General features: G+C 40.3%; 5 protein-coding genes across 5 annotated transcripts; 3 read left to right on the top strand and 2 right to left on the bottom strand.

The window, feature by feature from the left end:
* Positions 1–3,763: 3,763 nt before the first annotated feature.
* PCYB_071450 (hypothetical protein) lies at positions 3,764–6,214 on the top strand (the record flags this gene model as incomplete). The annotated part of the gene is made up of 2 exons (XM_004221542.1): positions 3,764–4,137; positions 4,186–6,214. The coding sequence occupies 2 exons, from the start codon at positions 3,764–3,766 to the stop codon at positions 6,212–6,214; spliced, it is 2,403 nt and encodes an 800-aa protein (XP_004221590.1).
* A 1,902-nt stretch (positions 6,215–8,116) lies between these two features.
* Positions 8,117–9,836, bottom strand: PCYB_071440 (arginase; the record flags this gene model as incomplete). Its single annotated transcript, XM_004221541.1, has 2 exons — positions 8,117–9,399; positions 9,815–9,836. The coding sequence occupies 2 exons, from the start codon at positions 9,834–9,836 to the stop codon at positions 8,117–8,119; spliced, it is 1,305 nt and encodes a 434-aa protein (XP_004221589.1).
* Positions 9,837–13,265: 3,429 nt separating this feature from the next.
* PCYB_071430 (hypothetical protein) lies at positions 13,266–15,686 on the top strand (the record flags this gene model as incomplete). Its single annotated transcript, XM_004221540.1, has 2 exons — positions 13,266–15,552; positions 15,604–15,686. 2 exons carry the CDS (start codon positions 13,266–13,268, stop codon positions 15,684–15,686), a joined length of 2,370 nt encoding a protein of 789 aa, XP_004221588.1.
* A 651-nt stretch (positions 15,687–16,337) lies between these two features.
* On the bottom strand, positions 16,338–17,975 carry PCYB_071420 (hypothetical protein; the record flags this gene model as incomplete). The annotated part of the gene is made up of 2 exons (XM_004221539.1): positions 16,338–17,431; positions 17,489–17,975. 2 exons carry the CDS (start codon positions 17,973–17,975, stop codon positions 16,338–16,340), a joined length of 1,581 nt encoding a protein of 526 aa, XP_004221587.1.
* Positions 17,976–20,160: 2,185 nt separating this feature from the next.
* On the top strand, positions 20,161–21,510 carry PCYB_071410 (hypothetical protein; the record flags this gene model as incomplete). The annotated part of the gene is made up of 2 exons (XM_004221538.1): positions 20,161–20,426; positions 20,499–21,510. 2 exons carry the CDS (start codon positions 20,161–20,163, stop codon positions 21,508–21,510), a joined length of 1,278 nt encoding a protein of 425 aa, XP_004221586.1.
* Between the last annotated feature and the right edge of the window lie 923 nt (positions 21,511–22,433).

The raw sequence follows: 22,433 nt of genomic DNA, 5'->3' as shown, positions 1-22,433 counted from the left end.
TTATTGCACGCGCATGTGCCATGTATGTTTGTGTATATATATAATATATGCACATACGTGAGAATCCGCTCATCGCAATCGCGCTTCCCCCCCACACAACCCGTGTGTTTAACGAAAGCGGCTTGTTTTTAGCCAGTCGTGTATATAAAGTTTACGCATGTCTATGTGCTAGCGGCTTTACCTGGTAGAGCCTCAGAAGAAAAACGTGCACATGTGTAAATGCATATATATGTACATATATACATATGTACGTATAGAGCACTTTTACCGCTTTACTAGCCGCATAGACTTATGTTGCATGCCTTAACACTTGCATAAGTGTGCATGGGCTCCATTCTCGTCCATCGTACACGTATGTATAAGGCAACATTAAATTTCGCCCCCCCTCCCCCTTTGCAATCTTTTATTCCAGCCAATTACAAACTCTCCTTTTTTCTAATTTTTTATCATTACGTTTTACGAACAAATTTTTAGGCTCACGCTCTTACACTTTTTTAATTTTTTCACGTTTTTACTTTTTTGCTTTTTACTTTTCACTTTTTTACTTTTCACTTTTTTACCTTTCACTTTTTTACCTTTCACTTTTTTACCTTTCACCTTTTCACTTTTCACCTTTTTACTTTTCACCTTTTCACTTTTACCTTTTTACTTTTCTCCTTTCACTTTTTATTTTTTCACGTATCAGAATTGTTACCCTCGCGTATTATACATTCTTTGCTACTTGGTGTCCCCACTCACATGCTGCCATTTCATTGTACATCCGAAGTGTGTGTACATATAAATGAGCATATGCACGTGTGTATGCAAGAACGTGTGGGTTCGTCTGAATTTTTTTGACTCCGTGCACTTTTTTTTTTTTTTACAACCACGCTACGGCCATATAATAATTGCCTGAAAGGCGCGACGATCGTTTTCCCGCCCAGCGTACAACACCCCCCGCGCACACACCTTTTAAGGTCGACCTTCCCATCGCCGTTCGTAAATTTCATGAAAGTGACATGTTCTATGTTTTCTGTAAGTACGAACAGGGAAATATACATATATAGAGAGACTGCTTTTTCCATTTGATGTTTATGCCTTTTTTATTTTATTTTTTTTGCATTGAAACGGAGACTTTATTTTTTAATTTTAGCGATATTATTTTTTTTAAAATTTACGCAATTATTTTTTTAATTTTTTCGAAATTCCTTTTTTAAAATTTACGCAAGTAATTTTTACGAAGCTGTTTTTTTTTTAAACTTTTTCCTTTTGATCATTCTATTATGCATTTATTTATTTTTATATTTTTTTATTTTATTTTTATTTTTTCCCTATTTTTTTTGAAGTATAATCGCATGCAATCTCTTCATTTTTAACACTTCGTGGGTGCCGCTGTTTTTATGAGCTTATTCACGTCCTTCGCGGAGGCGCCTGTATTTACTATATTGTTCACTGCGCGGATTCGTGTTGTGTAAGAAAGAACGTGCATGTGTAGAGAAATGCAATGATATATATTGAGGCAGATTGACATATATCGACGCATACTGTGAACATATATTGATATGTATCGCCATATATAGCCACACACACATGCGAATGGCAAAGCAGTGTGGCCTTGTAATATATGAAGCCATATGTTACATACTTATTCACCCATGCATGCAAACCATATGCACACGTATGTAGATGCTTATATATGCACACGTGCACGAGTGTATATGTCACAGCGGGGCACCTTTAAAGCGCATCTCATATATAGATACGCACACTGTAATATTTCGAGGAATCTTTTTTTCACACGATAAAAATAGTAACAGTTATTACATGTAATCGTAATTAAAATTGAATTTTTTTAATTTCGTGTGTTTCTTGCAATTTTTGTATTTCTGTATTTTTTTTTAAATATCTTTATGTAGAACATTTCACGTAGTGATATGTACACGCGAGCCGAATGCATGCGCCAAGTTCATGTGGACGTATCGCCATTACGCTGCCTATCCGTGAGCCACTTATTAATGTTTAACATAATGCTATTTTTTGCTTTGCATTTTTGAGATAGCGTTTTTAAAATTGCGTTTTTAAAATTGCTTTTTTTTTAAGATCGCATTTTTTTAAGATCGCATTTTTTTAAGATCGTATTTTTTTAAGATCGCATTTTTTTAAGATCGCATTTTTTTAAGATCACCTTTTTTTTAAGATATCGTTTTTTAAAATTTTATTTTGTACTGCTTTGCTGTGCAATTCCCCTCCCTCTATGTAATGCAATACTTTATTTTTTATATAGGCTGCTTTTTTTAATGCGCCATTTGTTTACTGCGCCCCTTTTTTATCGCGCCACTTTTTCGAGATATTATTCCATGTAGATTTTATTTTTTACGATCCTTTATGTGAATTTTTTTTATTTTATTTTTTTTAACCATACAGGTGTTTAGACGAATTTTTATTGTATAATTGCCACCTTTTTTTTTTTTTACATATTTGTTTTAGCCCCCATATAATTAATATTCACCGACGTGAGTGTATGTGTGTGCACGTACACGAATGAGCGTGGGCATATGCACGTATTCGTTTACGTATGTACATACATATATGTGCGTGTGTGTGTACCACGAGCATACGACACGAAAGAGTGATAATCCACATCCGGCGCAATTTTGCACCAGCGATTGCAAGGTACGTTATTTTTATAAAGTTGTTTAGACAAGTATCTACCTGTGCAACGCTTTCGCGCGAGCATATTGCGACCACGCGTGTTTAGCCCTCATACCAGTGTACGTATATGTGTGTGTGTATATATATATATACGTACATGTATACACACGAATGAATGTGCGTTTGTCGAGTCGTACCATAAGGCACACTGCACATTGTGGTGACGTATACACGCAGATAGGGAGGCGCAGGTGCACATTTACATGAACGTGCGCCCGTTAGCTCATTCATGCAACGAAATAAAAATGATAACGGATAGGCGCGAGAGAAAAATATAAAGGAAGAAACTGGCGAGCCCTGCATTTATACACGTGCTATTCCATTCGCGCATTCGTGCATATATGTGAGTACTAGTGTGTATGTACAGTTCGAGCGTGGAGAAAAACGCGTCTCCAAGTTTTACGCCATTTGTGTAACTCGTCCACAGTGTTTTTTTTTTTTTTTGCGATCAAAAGGAGATAAAAAAGGAGAGATAAAAATATTGATAAAGAGAGAATAAAAAAACAAGAAAAAGAGAGACGAAATTATCCCCTCCCTCCGCACTGTGTTTTATCCAATCTGCTTACCCTTTTTATGCCTTTGTTTATCGGCCTTACAGTAGAATATAGTGCACAACATACTGTACATTTTTTTCCACTTGCAAAATTAGCATTTCGCAACTTGCGAAGCGCCCATTGAGTTAATGCTTATACGATTATACATGTGCTAATAACCTTGCTGTTTGCATCATTTTTATTACCGTACAAGGAGAGATATCTTTTTTTTCAACCCAGCGGTGCATGCGTTTCCGTGCCTGTAAGTTGTTAATTACTATTGCCACGTCCTTACCATTTAATTGTGATTGTTTAGTACTGGGCGTATCCCCGTAGCTTCGCTCGCACAAACGCGGAAAGAAGAAGAAACGCGAGCGAAAAGGCAGCAACACAGGGACAAAGAAGTGCTCGCGTATGTATGTATATATATATATATAGCTACCCACGTTTAGCAAAAAGAATACGGAAAATAACTGCACCCAGAAGGGAAGTCAAAGCATTTTCACCCAAATTTTAAAACCTCGCCATATCTCAAAAAAATGAACGGCAAGAAAAATTTTGCGAAGTTTATGGAAAAGAAAATGTTTCCCACGGCACCGAAGGAAAAGATGAATGACGATTTTAGAAACATGAGGAAGGAGGAAAATTTGAGCAATGTGGTAAACACTAGCGAGAGGAGGATCTTATTTTACAAGACGAAGATCTGCCCATGGTATATTAAGGGGAAGTGCGAAAGGAGAAAGACCTGCTTGTATGCACATGCACAAAATGAACTGAGAGAGTTACCCAATTTGTGCAAAACGAGCTTGTGCCCGAAATTGAAAATTAACGAATCATGCAATGATAAGAAGTGCAAGTACGCACACACGAACATCGAATTGAGGGCCACAGAAAATTTGTACAAGACGGCTTTGTGCGAAAGCTTTATTAAGGGGAAATGTTTCTCAGGGCAATTTTGCAGATATGCTCATGGCCAGAATGAATTAAGGGAACATCCAATGGAAATAACGGATAAGAATATAATCATTGGAACGAGCAAAATGAAGAATGACAAATTGGATTATGAGAAAAAGAAGGGCGGAAACGGCATCAGCAACAATATGCACAACGGAGAAAACGGAAAGAGGAATGAAACATATTGTGTTATGCCCAAGAAGAAGGAGACGACTCATCCGAATAAAGTTAGCGCGCTCACGGAAGATGATGGTGTTGGCGATGTTACGGAAGCAATGGACCCCCATGCACTGAACGACAGCACGACGGACAACTCCTACGACTGTAGCAAGAAGGGAGGTGCAGAAAACGCCGTCAAGAGTGGAAGCGCGAACGGCAGCGGAAATGGCATCCAGCACGGCGGAAACCACGGCCCAAATCACGGCCAAAACCACAGCGGAAACAAGATTGGCAGGAAGAACGATGCACACGACTACCACAAGAAGGGCCACAAGAACCACAAGTACAAGAACGCCGATATTATGAACAACAACAGCAGCAGTAGGTGTGACGGAAGGAACAGGAATGCCACCCCATCGTCTGGAGGAAATTATCTAAAGCATGAGGATTGTACAAAGTTCAATGAGGAGCAATTTCTGAATGACAATTTGAACGTTTTGGGCTTCCTAGAAGAACACAACAGTGGCATAGAAAAATTTGGAAAAGGAAGCAACATTGGCAACAGTATGCTAAATGAAGTTGGAAACAATTCGTTGGGAAATTTTGCGAGCAACACCATGATTGGAGGTAGCAACAGCAGTAACGGAGCCCTAATGAAATATGCGAGGAACAATAAAGGCATTGGAAACAACAGCAATCCATCCTCCTTAATCAACTTTAACATGGCCTCATCGAATGCTGAAAATTTGGACATGAGTATGAATATGCACAATAACGAGTCGGAAGATAATTATTACAATTTCGGTGGAACGAACCTGGACAAGATGAATTACGAGGACCTTTTTTTTGGTACCAACACCGTAAACAACAGTGTTAACGCCATGAACACCTTGAATAGTATGGGCAGCATGGGAAGCATAAGTAGCTTTAACAGCATGAACAGCGCCAATGGTATAGGTGGCGTGAGCGGAATGAGCGCGGTGAGCGTGAGCGGCATGAACATGAACAACGGGAACAGCGGGGGCAACATGAACTGTGTGAGTGGCTTGAACGGCCTGGGTATGAACAACATGAGTAACATGGCCGTGAACATGAACGGTGTAAGTGGTATGAGCGGCATGAACGGGATGGTTAACCTAAACAACATGGGCAATTTGAACAACATGGGCAATTTGAACAGCATGGGCAATTTGAACAGCATGGGCAATTTGAACAGCATGGGCAGCTTGAACAACATGAGCAGCTTGAACAACATGAGCAGCTTGAACAACATGAGCAACTTGAGCAACATGAATGTTAACGGCTTGAACGACCTGCCGCTCAACATGAACAACCTGAACGACCTGCCCCTCAACATGAGCAACATCAGCGACTTGCCTCTCAACATGGGCAACATCAACGACATGAGCTTGAACATGAACATGGGCAGCATGAACAACGCGGGCGAATTGGGCACTAGTGGCGTGCACATGAGCAACGGCGGAGATTGTAATAGCAGGACGCAACGCATGCTGTGCAAGTACCTGATGCTTGACAAAGAACAAAAGAACAACGGAGTCGGAGCGACAAGGCCTGATTTTTCAGGCAACAACAGGAACATAATGAGCGGTAATAACATGATGGACGTTGGATTAGACTGTGAACAGCAGGCTAACTTGGGCAGCAAAATGATGAAGGAAAAGGAAACCCCCGACAATCTTGTTAGCTGGGAAAACTTCTCTCTATTCGGAAAGGCCAAAAGTTTGGGTGCAGAGAAGGACTATTTCAAAATTTTCAATTATGGAATGTGCAACAATTATGACAAGAAGTTGTTTGAGAACTGCGACGTGCACAAGAGCGAAATGGACAAAGTTGATAAATCCTTGTTTATTCTTTAACTGACACCATAATTTTTTTACAAAAATATGAACAAGTCTTAAAAAAAAAAAAAAAAAAAATAGCCAAAAATAGTCAAAAAGCTAAAAAAAAGGGAGAAAAATTAAAATAGCTAGCTGAGAAGAAAAAACACACACATTTTTATATTTAGAGTACACCATTATGTACGGATTTTCACCTTCACAAGTATACCCCCCACCCCAGGCATATCCATCAAAAGCAACAAAATTAAATATAATTAAAACTAATTAAATTTTTAAACAAATTAAAACCAGGAATTCAAATTTAGATTTTAAAATATACGAGAGAATGCATATTTTTGCATGTACCCGCAATAAGCAAGGCGTTAGCAGAGGATATCAGAGTGCTGTACATTACTGTATACCTTCTGTACATTACTGTATACCTTCTGTACATTACTGTATACCTCCTGTACATTTCTGTAAATTACTGTGTATTACTGTATACTACCGTATATTACTGTATACGTCTGTACATTACTGTATACTACCGTATACTGCTGTATATTTTAATTTACACAGATATAAATATCTGTAGTGCGAGAAATGCAGTGCAGAAATTTATACTTATCGGCATATATACGCATCCGCATGAATACGTATAGCTCTCACGCGCATCGCGCACTTACGTATTGGAGTATTATGCACAGGTATGTGTACACATGTGTAGTAGTATATTTCCGTATGGATCACGCGCAAGTGTATTGTTTCTTGCAAATGTGCATTGGCATGCACGCGCGCACACTTTTATACGCTGCTATACATCTGTATATGTACGTGCCAAAATATCCACGCATTTGTGTGCGCTCATCAAGCGTGCCCGTGCGTGTGGTTTCCCTAGAATTGTACGATTCCCATTTTTGTATTTATTTTTTTTAAATATATACATAAAAGTACCACGTACCGTGTGCGTCCTGTACTATGTAGCATATATATACTTGTGTCATATACACCTATATATATACATACGCGCATTGTGTATATCTTTTTTAAGTTTTTTTTTTAATAATTAATATTTGTTTTTATATAATATAATACAATATAGTATAATACAATATGGTATAATACAATATAGCATAATATAACAATTCATGCTTTTTTTTTTTTTTTTTAAAAAAAAAAAAAAGAAGATAACAAATTGTAATATTAATGTATTTTTATCTTTCTGAGGTTTTTCATTTCAAGATTGTTAATGTTTTTCAAACATTTTTTTTAATTAACTTAAAATTGAAAAAAAATCTATACCATTATGTATTATTAAAAATGAATTATTAAAATAAAGAAAGGTGAAAAAGGGTCAGCATAGGTGGCAAGTGGAAAGCTTCTCTGCCACACGCGAGGACTCGAGGATGCGAGGATACACAGGTGGACAGTTGCCCAGGTGCACAGATAGAAAGTTGGATACAGAAAGGTTTGGTGCACAGCCAAGTTGGGGGCAAAGCTCAATTCGAGACGCCGCATAGTTCACGGCGCAGCAGAGCTTCTTTTGACAAATTTGCAAAGGGGGGAAGGAGAGTTGAAGCACACATCGGGTGCATAAATGGGGATACATGCATGACCACGAATGTGAGCACACGAATGTAAGCACACGTACAAAGCGTGAGAGTCAGCACGTGCATCTCCTGTGGTCTCGATTTGTAAATGAGACTTCAGATCCGGTGGGTTGTGGATAACCGGTCATGGATATATATATGTAATAAGTCGCACAGGGCGCCGGGCCCCTCTCCTTTCTACCCCTTTCCTTTTTTACACTTTGCAAAGTGTGCGAGAAGGGCTGCTTCAAAGAGATTTTCCTCCACGCCCAGCGCATACGAAAAATATGCTTATGCGCTATAAGCTATGTAGACAAATATTGACATAGGTATTAATCTTGGTACAGGCAAGCTAGACGATGTCGTTGCCGAGAACCCTGGCAATAAGCTCCAGACAAAGCTTGCCCGTTTTTGTGGCATACTCAGAAATGGGTAAGGAATCGCTGTGAACCATTTTATCATTTTCGTCGAGAGATGGGTTATATTCTACTAAATCCATTGAAACGATGCGCCTTGTGTCTGCCAGGACTTTCATTAATAAATTAATTTCTCTATAATTTAGGCCCCCCTTGGCAATGGTTCCAGTTCCTGGGGCAAAAAAACTATCGACACTATCTATGTCGAGAGAAACGTGTATGGGGCAATTTTCATGGGGATCTAGCAGGTTAAGAGCTGTACAGATGGTATTGTATATGCCATTTTTTTCAATGTCAAAGATTGTATAATAATTAATGTTACATTTTTTTAAGATAATTTTTTCATACATATCGATATCTCGTATTCCAATGATAGCCACATTTTCTGGTTTTAAATATGTGAGATTTTCAGACCATTCGAAGCATGGCACTTTGTTTTTAAAGAGCCCTATGGTGTGAGCTAATGCCATGCCATGATAATTTCCTGAAGGAGAGGTCTCCGGGATGTTAATGTCTCCATGGGCATCTATCCATATGACTCTTAAATCTCGGTAAAATTGCAAAGAGCTCAGAATGCTTGGAAATGCAACGCTGTGGTCACCTCCAATGTTTAATACAAAATTTTTCTTCCTCAATTCTTTACTCATTGTGCGAAATAATTTTTCACCAAATTTTCCAATAATTTCAACATTTTTTATATTATTATAGTAGTTATTTTGTACGCACATTTTGGTCATGTATCCTCCCCCCCCGTGGTCATTAATGTCACTATGATTTTCCCAATTGGCATTATCTTTTCCATTGCAGCAGTGGTTTAATTTTGTGTCTCCGTTCATTTTTTCCATTCCGTAATGGTACTTCTCCGTGTGTGCATAGCTCCTGTTGTGCGTGTTTAGCGTTCCGTTCATTTCGGTCTGTTCGTCAGTCCTCCCCCAGACGATATCCTTGTCTACAGTACTTCCACTGCTGCTAACACTTCCTCCACTTCCACCAGTATCAATATTTCCAACGTCTTCGTAACTCCAACCCAAGGCCTCTATCACCTTGTGCAAACCGAGCATCCTTAAATTGTCACAAGCCAGGTGCACTCCTCCCAAGGGCTGTCCCGCCGACAAGGGGGACCCAATTATGGACACTTTTTTTTTCACATACATGTTTTCCTTCTCCTTAAACGTTTTTAAATAATTCTCGATACATTCAATCATTTTGCTGGGGGATACTTATAAAATAAGGGGCACTTGAAAGGTGTCAACGGGGTGGAGATGGGAGTCACAGAAAGGCTTCTTAGTCGAGTCGCTGCGACGAAATGAAGAGTAGAACCACCTAGCTTTTAAGCAACAAATGTGCTCTCTCCTTGCCAAGGGGAAAGGGGCGCTACATTGACAAATGGACGAATTGAAGGTAATCTGGCGAATAAACATACAGCAAATAGGCAAAAAAACGGGTAGGCAAATGTGAAGGCAAACGGGAAAGCAAACGGGCAAGCAGATGGGCAACAAAACGGATAAGCAAACGCGCAGGCAGATGGGCCGTCGAATGGGCGCCAACTGAGAGAACAAAATAAAGAGACAAACAAATTGGCACTTAAAAAAAAGGGGACTTTCATGTATAAGCAAAAATTCACAGGCACCAACCAGTTGGTGTCTGCTGCTTCATATTTTTAATTAGTTGTTATAGCTATCCCCACTGCTAAGCGTTAATTTTTTTTTTTCTTTCTTCCTCTTTACCTCAACAATATTTTGTACTTTTAAAAAAATACTTTTACGAAGGTAACGAAAGAGAACTACATTGTTTTATTTTCCGTTTGTTCAAAAAAAAAAAAAAAGAAAAAAAAAAAACAGAAAAATTGTATGTGCTTTAATAACTACTTAATCGCAGCTGATTGTTAGCGAAGAAATGTACATTGTTGTGTTTTTTTTTTTTTTTTGTAGAAAATTCTGCAGAATGGATTCTTCTCCCAGTTAATTGTTCACTTCATTTCTCAGTTTTTTTGGCATATGATTTGACATATCTTATGCCTCCAGTGTTCTATTTTATTTCCCGTTTTTGTTACAAATTGTTTGCACTTAAATAAATATAAATGGTAAAAATGCAAACGCCTTTTTATGTTAAGGCCTTTCAGTTAACGTTTCCCCCTTTTAGTGATTATCCGTGCTGCTGCACCATCGGTTGGGTGATCACATGCTAGCGGCCTAAAAGGTGACAACGAAATGGGGAAAAACGAGCAAAACGAAGAAAATAATTAGCGCAATTGGAAAATTGAACCAAATTGAAGCAAAATTATAAAAATTTGCAAAATAAAATTAAAAAATAAAACTTCAAAATGAGCAGGCTCCGCAGTTGCAGTATGGAAAAAAAAAAAAAAAAACAAGACCGAAACATACGCGGTAAAACAGGTCAAATTACAGAGTGACAAATTGTGGAGTAGGGCTACATAGCCTGGATAATTTTTTTTAAAGAAAGAAAAAACTGTTGCACAACATGCAGGAGAGATGAGGAAGACCTTTTTAATGCAAAATGGTGGAAAATGTTTTGCATACGCATATGAGTCACATTTATTTTATATTCCATTTCTCCTTTAAAAATATCTCCTCCGAAAATGGAATAAATATCGCAAGTTTTTATTTTCCGATGGTCATTTTTGGCGACTGAAATGTTCGTATATATTCGCTTACCTTCCTGCGTTGCGTCCACAGGGTTGATACCTTCCGCAGAAACGTAAGAACACTTTTCTGTAACAAATTTGTGCATGAACAACTGGAGGTAGGAGGAACATGTTCGGATGTGCATGTCATGGCACAATGTTAAATGTGAAGAAGGTGCTGACAACTTACTCATTACCCACATGGTGAACGCATCTCCACGTAAACCCCGCGTACATCATTGCAAGGTTTATATGTACGTGTTATATACCTATGCGGAAATTTAGCGCCAAAACGGCTTGCACGTGACGATCTGGAATAAATGCAATATGTGGTTAACCCTCCGTTTTGTTCTGCTAATGTTAAGAGTGTTCACAAATTGAAAGAGAAAAACTGTGGGAGTCATTTCCAAATGAGTAAATCTGCATTGTGCTATCAGGAAAATATATACCTCCAAGTCTATGCCATTGGAGCAGTAATGTTATTACAACACTTACACTTTTTTTGTCGTTTTTTTTTTTTTGTTTTCAAGTTTGTACGGGTAGAGAAAATATTCTCAAAAGGGCACGACTTTGGCACCCCAGTGGAAAATGTGATTTATTGGCGAAGGGGAATTTATTTTTACAGCTGGTTCTGTGTGAGTGTTTTCCATGCATACGGGCGCAGCGGTTATTATAAGGCGATCATTTGGGGTGAATTTTGTAATGAGTCTGGTGCGATATTGCTGTTATGGTTGTAGTTATGGAGGTGTTTATCGGTTTGGCAACGTGTCTCTCATCCTTCAGTGGGGGAAATTCCCCCCCGATGTTCATTTGGAGTATATATATATATATATATATATATGTATCTATGTGTGCCTTTTTTTTTTTTTTTTTTCCCGACCCCCTCAAAACAACGCTAAGACATTTGTTGCGCACTGAGGACGTGCAGCTACATCATGGAGCAGCACGGACGAGCTGTCGCTACCTAAGGTTTTTAAATCTGAAAAGCGAAATATGCATCTTCTATGTCCCTAAACGGTTGCTATCTCAACGAAGAAGTCATTCCTCAACGCTTAACGTTTTCCCTCCCCTCATGCGCTCCTCTGACTCATGGTGGATATTTTTACCTGACCTGTTAACAGTTTTTTTTAATTTTTTTTTTTTTAACACATAACAGCAATATGCAAAAGTAGTAAAAACAAAATAGAGGATGTAACAAATTTATAAAAGCATAGAATTGATCTTTCGATTTTCTTCCCTTTTTTATCCCACATGTTGAACCGTTAACATCAGAGTGTGTAGCGCAAATTGCATGCTTTTTCTTTTTTTTTACGTTTTAAGGGTGCCTATTTGTCTATTCGTTAAAAAAAATAATGGAGTGCTAACTTAGCAATAGCCGGAATAACTTTGATCGGTCGACAAAGCTTGTTGCTGAGGACATGCGTATGGAAAGCTCATCTGCGCAAACGTAACTTTTGCGTGCGTAGGTATGGTTTAGGGACTTCCTATAATTTCTGCGTTAAGCACAGTGACATAGATCTGTGACACATGGAAAGTAACAATTTTGAAACAAATGCGCATGCACATTCTTCCTATATCGCGTAAACTCGTTTTTTTTTTCTTGCCACACCAAAGGGAACATTGGTGTGTAGCTTTTCCTGACATGCACAATTTTTGCAAACATGTATGGTTATCCCCCTTTGTAATGTATTTCGTTTTTTACGGTCAATTTTTAAAGTCTTAAGTGGTCTGCTTGGAAGGGGAACTTCAGGCATATTTTGATTTGATAGCCCCCTGTGTTGAGCTCAAAAACGGGTGTTAAAAAAAAAAAAAGCACATGCAAGTGTGCATAAATATGCGCGTGCACAATCATACAAATAGGCGAACACGAAAATACACTAACGACTTATCAACGTAGCAACGTTCATTCCTATTTTCCCACGCAGGAGCATCCAACTCGCGTCTTTTCACTCCTTCACAATTTTTTTTTTTGTACCCTGCTGTAGCAACTCGCTAACGCTTAAGCTCGCGTTAATCAGACGCAAGTGACAAAGATTTTGCTCCAAAAATGTGAACTTGCTTTCCATAATAAGTACACAATTATGTGCACATACAAATGGGGACATGTATGAGTACACATTTGTATACCACGCTTTGATTTATTAAATTTTTTTTTTTGTTAATTAGAGCACGTGCGTGACTGTTAGGTTGTCCATCTTCCTTTTCCATGTAATCACATTAGGATAGCTTGTTCGGGGGGACACATTTCGTTTTCCCCACTTTGATTCAGCGCGAGGGGGAGGTTCGGCCTCGCCACTTCGCCTTAGGCAGTCGTGCCAGAGCACACCTACGTACATATATACATATGCCTGCGCACATGTGTGGAGGTCTGCCCCACGCACAGTTGTAGTTAAGCGCCCCCCACCTGCCCCCAAGTAAAATTCAATTTAAAGACAGTCAGGATGAAGCGAGAAAATAAAAACTCTTCAAACACATCAATGAGCATTTTGAAAAAAAGCAGCACAAGTAAGGCGGGGGGGTTAAAGGCCAATGCGAAATTTAGGGACACCTATAAAGAGAAATGGAGTGCAAAGAGCGCAAAGGACAATGGCATCACCTCCAGAAAGAGCAGCGTCAATCTTATGAAGGTTGGAGCAAGTGGGAAAGTTAATGAAGAAGAAAATGGAGTGGGATTAAAAAAGAAAATCGACGATGACAAGAAAAAAATGGAAAAAAATGGTGACAATGGGAAGTATAACCCGGGGAAGGAAAAAAGCTACAACAAGGTATATGATGAAAAAAAAAATGTTGAGGATGAGAAAGGGGAGGGCAGTGCTGAACTTAGTGGAGAGGAGGAAAAGGGTAAAGAGATACTTAACGACGGAGAACAAAAGGACAGTAGGGAAATTAGCTTAACAAGGCGCTTATCGAAATTTAGCCAAGCAGCGGCGAATGAGGGAGTATCCCCAGAAATTGGCAACGTGGCGGTTGGAAATGGACAAGCTGGGAAGGAAGCGGTCGAAGGAGAGGATGAAGCTGCAGCGGAAAATGAAGACGCAGAAGAAGGTGAGTATCCGTTGAGCCATAACTTTGGGGACGAACTGATGGAGCGATACCAACAGAATGGCAGCAGGGGGGAAGAGGAGGATGCACTTAAAAACGGGGAAAGACACGAAAGTGGCAGCGACGACACGAATTGGGAAATCTCATACGATGCCGATGCGGCTTCTTCCGTTTCTGCGGTTGCTTCCGTAGCTTCGGTTGCTTCGGTTGCTTCCGTAGCTGCTCTAGAGGAGGGCCAACCGGACAAAGGGAAGCACAAAGACGAGGATGTGGCGCACGAGAGAAAAAGCATATACAAAAACATCCTAAAAAAATTAAACATGGAGAAAAACGAAGAGCTAGAGAGTAGCCATATCATAATCCTCGGCAATAAGGACGTGGGGAAATCCTCCTTAGTGAAATCGCTACAAGAAATTTCACTGCAAGGAGATAAAAACGATGAAGAAGTGCTATACCAAAATGGGGGTGGAGTTCTTCCACTAGATTACGCATGTTTAAGTGTAAAAAATTTAGAAGAAAATAAAAAAGCAAATGAAGTGAAAGGGAGTAGCCACGTGTGGATCCTGCAGCACTCCTCATATGTGAGCTCGTTAATTAAAAATTTAAAAAAATTTAAGGACATCAAAAAGGTAGTCATTTTGATATGCACAGATTTGTACAAGCCTTACGACATCATGTCTGACATAAATCAATGGATCGATGTGTTGTATGTGATATTTGAGCATCTGCATTCTGACTACAATATAGAGGTGCTCCGTGAGCTGAAGGAGAACTTGCAGAGTTATGTGTACAACTATAAAAGAGACGCATTGGAGAGGAAAAACCAGGAGAGAAAATGCCAATTTGGAGTGAACCCACGAAATGGCACCATTGTGGGGGACTCACAACCCCTTATGGAAGACTTAACCGGTGAGGGCCAAGTCAAACTACACACAAGCAGCGCCAACAGTGAGGGAAACACATTCAACATAGAACGAGACGGACTCATCAAAATTAATATGTCATTCCCAATACTCTTTGTCATCTGCAAATCGGACGGGTACGAAATTTTAAACAATCGAACATACCAAGGATATATCGATGTCATTATTGCCTACCTGAGAAACCTAGCGGTGAATTACCAGGCAGCTATTATTTTCTGCAACACAGCCAATAAGAAGGAAGTGAAAAATGTGAAGCTCCTGTACAGGTACATAATGCATCGTATTTACAACTTCCCCTTTAGTGATAACGCCATTTTGGATGACTACGAAAGGGTGTTTGTGCCATCAGGCTATGATGACGAGGGCTTAATAAACCAGTCCATACAGAATACCTTCGTGCAAAATTTTAATAAGCCCTATGACTCCATTATTGTGAAGCCCATAACAAATAAAAGCATAGTGGAGCATAGCCATAATATTGTGGCTGATATTTATTTCAACGATTTTTTGGCGAACTTAGCCCCACAGGTGGAGTCGAACGGGGCGAGCGGGGCCGATGAGGATGGCGATGATAATAATGGCGACGGTGCCGAGAACACTTGTGATGGCACTCGTGATGGAACTCGCCACGGCACTCGCCAGGACGCTCGAGATAACAATGTTAATTGCACTGACGCCGGGGGGGGCAAAATAAAAATCGATGTTACCCTGAACGGAGGGACCGCCGCTATAAACAACGGAAGCAACAACCAGAATGGAGCAAGTAAGGAACAAAATGATAAATCTTTGCACAGCTTTTTTCAAAGCCTTTTAGCGAAGGGTAGGTCCAAGTCGCCCAGCGCGCCCAGCATAACGCCGCAGACGCTAGACAAGAAGAAAAACGTGAACCTACAGTGAGGGATGCGCTGTGGGGGATACTACAAAAGGGGGCGGGGGACATTCGCAGGGTGAAGTTTTTTACCGAGCCATGGAGGTCCAATTGGTAGAGAGGCGTACCACTTAAACAAGCCGTGCCTATCTGCCATACTGCGTTTTTCACGTTTTACGCTTTTGCTATTTGCCTTTTTCGTTAATTTTCGTGCCTCTGCTTTTGCATCCTAAGTCCCATAATTGGGGCGTTCTTCCCATTAGCCATTTTTTTTTTTTTTTTTTTTTTTTTGTTACTCCTTCGTTTGTGAGGACACAACATTGGACAAAATGGAATGCACGTGTAGACGTGGTGATCGTAAATTTATACGGTGGAAATTTGGACGGGGAGATAAGGGAGGGAAAAGACCGGTGAAGGGGACCTTCTGCTGTTCCGTCTGCTGGTTCGTCTGCTGGTTCGTCTGCTGTTCCGTCTGCTGTTCCATCTGCTGGTTCTTCTGCTGATCCCCGCGCGACCCTCCCCCCCAATGCGACCAAAATTAGGAGACGCAAAACGGCACAACACAATACACACCGTGGGAAAAAAATTCCACTTCGAACGGGGGAAAAAGGTGAAGCAGGACAAAAGAAAGGAAAAATAAACAAGGACCAATTTGCAGAGAAAAATACATAGTGCATATTTCACAGAAAGTTCACAAGGTGGAAAAGTAGATTTAGTGACAAACCGAAGATGCTGTCAATGTTCCCTTTGATAACTTTTATATACTTGTGCATGTGAGTATTTTCAATTTTCAATGCCCCTGCACAGAAGTATATCGAAGAATCATCAAGTATTTTTTTCACCACTGTATCGTCCATGTCGTGTATGTTAACAATAGATTCATCAATTCCTGTGATAATTTTTTCTGTTTCTAATTCGATTAAGGTGATGCTACTGTAACTATAGCATTTGTTGTTGTTGTAGGACTTGAGGAAGTTCGATGCTTCCTTTTCATTTTTTGGTTTTTCGTAGATTTTGTTATTGCAGTATATGACTTCATCTCCCACCAACAGCACAACTTTTTTACCTTTACTCAGATCTACAATTTTTTTGTGTAATGCACTGTCTGTCTTAATCATATTTAGTAGCTTCAATCCCTTTCCCACTGCTATGTTGGACGTTAGGGTGAGTGGGTCGTGGCTTTTCCTGCATCCGATTTTTTTCTCATCGATGTGTATGCGCACTGAGAGGAAGTCGAGGCTGCTCTGCTTCAGTATGTATTTCCTCGAGTTGGAAGTTGACCCCAGCACGAAGAAGTAGTCGCTCAGTGCGTTCATCGCGGCAGTCCCGTTGGTCGCGGCAGTCCCGTTCATCGCGGCAGTCCCGTTTATCGCGGCAGTCCCGTTCATCGCGGCAATCCCGTTCGTCGTGGCAATCCCGTTCGTCGTGGCAATCCCGTTCGTCGTGGCAATCCCGCTCGTCGTGGCAGTCCCGTTCATCGCGGCTGTCCCGTTCATCGCGGCTGTCCCGTTGGTCGTGACAATCCCGTTGGTCGTGGCAATCCCGTTCGTCGCGTCTCCCCCCCGCAGGTGGGCGCAACTGGACGGATGCATATTGGACATGTAATTTTTCCTGTATCTATCGCACACATCGCACTGTTCGCTCTTTTCATCGTAGCACAGAAAGAGTACGTTGTTCTGATCATCCCGGCTGTTGTACAGAATTGTGTTCTCGCCTAGCAAGTTCATCATTTTTATTCTGTCAAAGTGGGTGCGCCCATCCGCAAGGTGTTCTTCTTCCAAAGGAGGTCCATCCGAATGCAGCTCTCCTTTCCCCTTATCCTTTCCTTTACCTTTCTCTTTGCTCTTTCCTTGCGCGTCTTTGTTAACCTCATACATGGGCACGTCCTCAGATGATGAAATGGCCTTCCTTTCGGGGTGACCATGCGAAAGGGTGTTGCTGGAAGATTCATCCCCATTTTCACAACCCGCATAACCATTACGTAAATTTAAGTGTGCTCTCTCAACACCTTCGTGGGCATCACTCTCATCGTTCGATTCACTTATCTCGGATGTTCGACCATTCGCGATGAAGTCATACATCTGGTCATCTATTAAATTGTTGATCTTGATTATTTTATGTGTAACATTTTTGTTGCATATGCGAGAAGACAAGTGGGTGATAATGTCATCCTCAATTTCGAGTTCGAAGTCGTTGAATGACTGTTTTCTTTTGCTTGCTTCTTTCTCCTTAGCTGCGCATGTGTCATTGCTTAGGTCCTTCTTTTTGCTGGGGGAACTGTGCAGCAGTTTGCATTCCTCGCCATTCGCCGTGCTCATTTTGTTTGGATGTCCTCTGTTCATTGCGGTGTGTCTGCGCGGTGTGTCTGCGAGGTGTGTCTGAGGGGTGTGCCTGAGCGGTATGTATGAGCGATGTGTGTGAGAGGTATGCCTGAGCGATGTGTGTCAGAGGTATGCCTGAGCGGGGTGTCTATGCAATACTTCTACGCCGCTCCCCCCGTCAGGTTAATAGTCGTGCGATTTTTGCCGATCACTGCAGCACACGTATTTGAGCCTTCCAAACGGACTTATGTCATCGTCACGCTAATTCAGGAGGGGCACTTTCATTCCCTTGTTGGGTAAATTATTCATCCACGATTTTAAAAGTTTTTCTTGAGTTTACAAAATTGGGAGTTTTGCTTTATTTTTATTTTTTTTTTCGAAATTAATTTGGAAAAAATGGGACTGCTTCACGTGTGCAGGGGTACGCATACTTGGGAGCGATTATTTATGCTAGCCATATGAGCTAGCCTCGAGGGTGGATTATTCAGTGAGTCATTTAAACACGTTCCATGTTGAGGAAGTGGAAGAAGATGTTCCCCTTTTTTGCAAACTTTGGGTGACAGTCTAAAGTGACCTGAATAAGGAGACCTACAAAAAAGAAGCTAACAGCTAACAATGAAGACATGCAGTGTAAGCTCTTATTTTTCTAAATTTTTGATGAACCTTAAGGAGATGAACTGAGATGCCTGCGTTGGGACAAAAGGTAGGTAATCATCCCTACGTGTACATAAGGGACCTTCGAAATGGAGTCTGACTCACTTTAACGATTCATCGGAACGCTTTCAAAGAAGAGGATGGGATGAGCGGCAATAACTGCTTTTTGCGAGGACGGCAATGTGATCCAAAAATTCATATTTGCGAAAGTTTCCATTTCTTTAACAAGCATAATCATAGTGATATGTACGCGTGTATGGCAAGGCTTGACAGGGGAAAAAAAAAAAAAAAAAAAAAAAAAAAATTATACCTTAAAGTTATTTAGCGTGAAGGTTTATACTTGTACGATGCGGCAAACATTTTTGTGTTCCCCTCAGCCACTCAAATGGGGTTCGCGCAAAAAGGGAAGAGAGAGACGTAGAAGCTTTTTAAGGATGCTTTAATTTCAGCATCTGAGAAATAATGAAGGGGCAGGGAAAATGGAACAGTCATAGGGAACGATTTTTTTTTTTCTTTACTCTCATAAGACGCAGTTGTGATGAAGCTAATCAGTTTGACCTTTTTTGGTGGGTGAAGGAATGGGAAATCTCCAAGTGTGAATGTGCTTGCCAAATGGGAGAGGAATAACGTAGGGTGAGCGCGCTCCTTTTGTTGAAATGTACATATGCGAGTCTATGTATATAACGTATACACGTCTTGCAAACATATGACTGATGTGTTTGTGATTAGAGAACATCTTCTCCGATGCTTTGCAAGTCAAGCTTTACATTTTCATTTCCACATGGGGGAGTGGCCCGAGTCAACCAGGCCTCCGCTGCTTTCACACAGATGAGGGAACAAAAAATATCGCTCTTAAAATGCTTCAAACGTTACACTGGTTGCGAAAGTTCCACAGCGCGAAGTGCTCGATCGAGAACAACGCTACGCGGGTGTATAAACGTGGCGTCGCTGCAGGGAATTCCTCCCAAACATGATTCGTACGTCATCACTCCCATGGCGACATGGCTGCGTGCATGTTGTGCATGTATTTTAGGAGCAACCATCGAAGCGGCCTCAACGTAGTGATCCATTTTGCAAATTGGCGCTGTGTTATTGTATCCTGATTGATATACTCACGCGTAATTTTTTTTTTTTTTTTTGTTTTCTTACCCTTTGTTTCCTCCACTCCACAACCGCTGCGACCAACTTGCGCATTCATACAATTATGAATTTGAAAATTCTCCCCCTGTTTATATTTCCATTTCTTCCACGGGATGAGGCAAAAAGGACAGAAAATGAGAAATTCTTTTTGAGTAAGAAGCAGGGGTTGTTATTCCCCCCCCAGAGTGTGTACAGCTTAGCGAAAAGGGGAAATAACGGACGCTACCTCTTTATAGGGAAAAATAAAGAGGATGGTAGTGGTCCCCAAAATGTGAAAAAAAATGCACCCACAAATATTTGCACGTTAAAAAATGATGGTTCTTACATGAAGGAGCAATTAGGCGGTGTAAGAAACAGGATAATTAATTTTTTCAGGAGAGAAAAAACCATGATTGATAAGATAAAAAATTTAAATGATGAGGAGAGTCTTTGGTTTGTCACTGGGTATGCCAAAAATCTGTTCAGTGTTAATTCGTATTATCACATTATCGGTTTTGAGCACATAAAAGAGATGGACTTGAAGACACTGGCTCGTTTGAATAGGGTTCCTCCTTTGGACAATTTGCTGCCCGGGGATGGCACGCGGATGGGCAACTATTTGGTGGCCGCCGCCTACAGAGTAGACAAGCGCGTGGTGTTTTACAAAAATGGGCAGTGTGCGCCGATGGGGGGGGCGGAGCACGTAACAGCCTCGCCCAGGACCCCGTCCACCTCCATTTCGAGAAGCATTTCTGGAAGCTCCGAAAGAATTCCCACCGCAAGACCCACCACAAGACCCACCGCAGGATCCACCGCCGAACCCCGCGTGAACCAGAACTACATCCTCTGCTCCTACATATATTTCATATTCTACGTGTACGATAAGGAAAAGAAAAAATTTTACATATGCACAAGCGACATGAACGATGAGTGCTCCCTTTACGAAATGAACGAACTGGACAAAGAAGACCTGTACCATTTTCTGTACAATTACGTGTCAAGCAAAAAGGACCTAACAAATGTGCATGTCGTCTCTTTGATTAAGAAGAACAGAGCGGCTAAACGCGCAACAGCAGATGATATGTCCACAGAGGAACTTTTAAATGTGCACAATTATACAAATAAATTTAATTCGTATTTGAAAAGGCTATTCAACTTGTGCCACAACTCAGATATCCTGCTGGAAAATAGAATGAACAGAAAATATGAACATCCAAACATTACGTTTATTTTTGGAAACACTAATTTTTTATTTAAAAATAAAACCTACTTGGAATGGTTAAAAAATTTTTTTCTTAAAAATGATCAACAGAAAAATCTGCTCGAACTTATTTTTAAGGATAACAAGGGGTACAAGTTTTACGTCCAGAATGACGTCACGGATAGATCATCCTACGTGCTCAGGTGCACCAAAATTAGCAAAAAAAAATTCGACATGGTATGCAAAAAATTGCGCACAATTTATGAATATAAAAGTTGTAATGCAAAGGGGAAGGAAGGGGAAGAAGCGGAGGATCCTTTTTTTGTCTACGCGAAAATTTTATTTGATAGTTATGCGAATGATTTGGCCAATAATGAAAAAAAGAAAAATTTCCGTGGGGAGGATAATTACGCCCACAGGAGTGTTTACATAAACATCGGCTCAAACGATTATTTTGTAGGCGGAGAAGACATCTCATTTAGCACCGCTGACGAAGGTCTGTTATTCACCATAACAAAGAATTTTCTGGACAGCTTAGTTTCCTGCATACATGTGTGACGCGTTATTTTGTAGGTGGGGCGGGCGTACGTACGAGCGCGCCTGGTTGGTCCTGTTTCGCACGCTTGACGTAAGCTTGGCCGCACTTTTAACATCCACCTAGCGTTAATCTTATCGTCATTCATAGCGTTAACCCCAATTTGTGCTTTTCCTTTCCCCTTTTTTCCCATTTTTGGAAAAATATTTCCTGTTATGTTTCCCCGAGTTTGTCTAGCACTGTATTATAGTACACTGCACTGTCATAAATTACGTTTTATTTTTCCCCTCCTTTTTTTTTTGTATTTTCCCCCGTTTTATGCTTTTTATTTTTTTATTTTTTTTTGTACAATATGAATTGCGCATTCAAAATATGTGTTTATGATTTACTTCCTTTTGAGGCGAAAACAAAATGTCATATTTGAAAATGTGCGAGTTTTTTTTTTTTTCCTCCCTTCATTACCCAGAAAAAAATGGCTGTATAGTTTTCCCCGCAGGGGTGTCCCCTTTTACATATGAATAAAACCAAATTGTGGAGAAAAATGAACGGCTAAAATGTTAAGAGGCCCATGGTGGGTATATAAATTTGTGTGTGCTTTTTACACTAAACCAAATGTTGTCAAATGGAGGTGGAGTTACTTGGACACATATAAGGTGTGAGCAACTGCGTTCACATGTACCTATGCATTTTCGTGGGTACTTTTTTCCCTTTCGCGGAACAAAAACAAATGTGGGAGAGGAACACGGGGTTTGGGTCTTCTAAATATTCTTAAAAAATAAAAATTATAGTAAGAGGCGTAGTGGTACATACAAATATAAATACATATACGTCCGTACGTTCTCACAAATGTGTGTCCGTGTGAACGCGGAGGGGGGAGTGTGGGAAATGACCAAAATGAACCTCCATTATAATTTTTTTTTTTTTTTTTTTTTTTTCCCTTTTGTCT

This window comes from Plasmodium cynomolgi, chromosome 7 (assembly GCF_000321355.1).
Source record: "Plasmodium cynomolgi strain B DNA, chromosome 7, whole genome shotgun sequence".
In the NCBI taxonomy this organism is placed as follows: domain Eukaryota; phylum Apicomplexa; class Aconoidasida; order Haemosporida; family Plasmodiidae; genus Plasmodium; species Plasmodium cynomolgi.
Note: the sequence above shows the minus strand (reverse complement) of the source record. Positions and strands in the feature narration are given on the sequence as shown.